The following is a 2942-nucleotide window of genomic DNA, read 5'->3' on the forward strand; positions in this document are numbered from 1 at the left end:
CAGTCCAGGTCAGCAGAGTAATAGCAGCAGCCACTTGAACAATGGCTAGTTTTCAACTGTTCATATGGTATGAACTGTGCGATTCCCTGACTGAAGAACTCCAGAACTCCTCCTCGTTAGTTAATTTTGTATCCCGAAGTAAAAAAAGCACTTAATTATAAAGATACTCTCAAGCACATGTGTGCAGTTGGTGACACTAATCATAACTGAAGCACTCTTAAACTGGCTTCCCATGAATATGGATTGACTTTTAAGGTATCAGCACTGCCAAACAAACCAGGATTTGGATTTAGACTTGCAGTTAATATTTAAGCTATACCAGAGCAAATTTCTTGCAGAATCCATGGTGAATACATACATTTTACCTCTTCCTTCTCCCAATCCCTACCTTATGCTCAGTGAGTTTTGCTCTGGTTTTAAAGCCAATCAGCTTTGGCCTGAAAGCAAACATGACAAACATCAGGCACAAATTCTTTTGTGACAGTTGAAAAGATTTGAGACAAAGTCCATTTCACTTCCAGTGTGTAATGTACAACATACTTCTATAGCGGCATCCACACAGTTGTCTTGCAATCCACTATAGCAAATTGATAGAAAATGTTGAGATTTAAAAATGGGTGTTTTTAACATGGTTAATTAAAGAAACAAATGTATACCAACATCCAAGCCCAAGTAGGAAACCCCCGGCGCCGAGCGCCCGCGGGAGGAAGGGTGACACTGAAATTTCACAATGAGATCACATCTAAAAATAAGCATTTTTCATTTCCTTTACAGGACAGAAGTTTAAATACAAATATTTGCTCTTAAATATGTCACCAAGATTTTAGTGCAAAAACAAGAGGGATGAAAGGTCAAAAGTTCTCAAGGCATCATTAAATGACTGCATAACAGGAAGGAACTATCTTGATTGCTCTATAGGTAACAGGCAAAGAAAAAGGAGATTGTGATTTAGTCCCCACACTTGGTTATTAAAAAAAAGGCAATGAGAGCAGCAGAATTCAAGAAACGGTGATGGAAACTCCATTTGCCCAGTCCCCAAAAGGCAGCCGAGGCAACACGGTAGCTGGATCTGTAATGTTGCAGACACTGAGTTTTCTAACACATGGCCCCACCTGAGACCTGGTGGGCTCTAGGTGGACACCCCCCCGCTGCAGCAGCCTGGGGAGAGGCCTGGCCAGAGAAATGTCTGGAAATGGCTTAACAGGTCTGATGCTTTTTATTAATTGAAGATTTGCTTCACTTAGCATTTGCTGCATATTTCCACCTGGTCCATCAGAGGATGTGGGAAGCGAATCCCATTTGCTCTGGGTAACAGCAGTACTTGCATGTGGGGCTAGATTCTGCCTGGACGCCATAGTCACCTTGATTAAATGCTTCAGCACTAGCTGAGCTTGCCCACCTCGGTCACAAAAAGACACACACAAAGGGCATCGTTTGAGGGCACCTTGTGATCCTAATTCAGTATAGAAGTCAGGCAGAAGTAAATAAGTAACAATTTCTGAGTGGCTGATAAAGTAAAGGAAATAGATATGATGCAAATTAATCATGACTTAACTGATTCACACTGTATCTAAGCCAGAAACAAGCACAGAAAATTAATAGACTAATGCATGCTAGCTGTTCCATGACAACTTAATTACATACATTTCAGAGTAATAACTTCAAGTTTAACCCAGAAATTAAAGAAAAATGTAAAATTCCTCCCCAAAATAGAGAGACTGCAAGGCCACTTTTCAAAATGTCATCTATAACAAATTCTGTACAGAAACAGTTTAAAGGTTTGGGAATATTAATGTGATATGGATAATTTTTACTCATCCGTGATGCGTTAAAGACATTTGCCTCTCAACATATCAATCCACCGCTATAATAAAATCAGCAAGATAAACCACATTGCACATCCCTCCCTGTAATTCATAGTGTTTATTTTTTAAGATAAGACTGGCAAATATGCTCCATCTTTTCAGTGTTCACACAGAACCAAATGAATCTGCTTACCGTACATATTTTTGTTTGTTTAAGATTTGGACAGAAGGGCAAAGCTATAAGGATTGAGAGGGTTGTCTACACTGGGAAAGAAGGCAAAAGTTCTCAAGGATGTCCAATAGCTAAATGGGTAAGTCATGTACACAAATGTTAAGACTAATTGAGTTCAGTATGATGGTTCATGTAAGCAGACAGCAGTGACACGTCCTTCTGTTAGTTGACGCTGTGGAACTTAAAATAGCTCAACGGCAGCAGTACCACAGGATGGCTGTAGCCTGCTCCCACCCCTGTCTCTCACACTCCATTTACTTGTTGCATGGAGAACAGCAAGAATAAAATTTGGCTTAAAGGTATGAAAACCTGAGAAGGAAGGCAGTTTTGCTTAGATTTAAGATTCGCAACACCAGACATTCTCACCACTGTTTAATTTTAGCTTACAAATAAGTCCAGTAAGTGCACCACCATGATGCTTTTAAAAATGCCCTCCCAGTTCAAGAGTGGCATTAGGACACCCTCTTAGCAAACATTGCCATACTTTGGCACAAATTACTGAGTGGTTTGGGTAGGCTGGGGAAAGATGGGATGAGGAAAAACAGATACATAATTATAGTCTTTACGCTTGCCAGGCTGCACCTTTTTTTCAGAAATTCCCACAGTAGCACAAGCAGGGCGAAGCAAGGACTCTCTTTTATTTGAACATTACTGCTTTCCTCACATCACTGTGATGTTTGCATGTAGTAAGGGCAGGTCACAAAACTGCGTGGCTGATTACAAGTTTAGCTGCTTAGGTTTGGGAGGGAAAGGGAAAAAGCTCCCATGTCCAGTTATTTAGTCCCTTCCTTAGCTGCCTGCCTTTCCCCAGTTGGCTCCTGCCCTAAGCACAGGTATCCACCACCCAGCTCTGTGCAGGGAGGCATCTCGCTGCTCACTTCCTTTTGCCCACTGATCAAACTGGG

General features: G+C 41.2%; 1 protein-coding gene across 1 annotated transcript in view; it reads left to right on the forward strand.

Annotated features, from left to right (window-relative positions):
* Positions 1 to 2942, forward strand: part of TET2 (tet methylcytosine dioxygenase 2) — a 24551-nt gene that overhangs the window by 7354 nt on the left and 14255 nt on the right. The window contains exon 3 of the mRNA XM_009639177.2: positions 2023 to 2116. Within this exon, the coding sequence (XP_009637472.1) occupies positions 2023 to 2116 (94 nt within the window). The remainder of the gene's footprint in view (positions 1 to 2022; positions 2117 to 2942) is intronic.

Source organism: Egretta garzetta, unplaced genomic scaffold (assembly GCF_000687185.1).
Source record: "Egretta garzetta isolate BGI_Z169 unplaced genomic scaffold, ASM68718v1 scaffold620, whole genome shotgun sequence".
NCBI classification, from domain to species: Eukaryota; Metazoa; Chordata; class Aves; order Pelecaniformes; family Ardeidae; genus Egretta; species Egretta garzetta.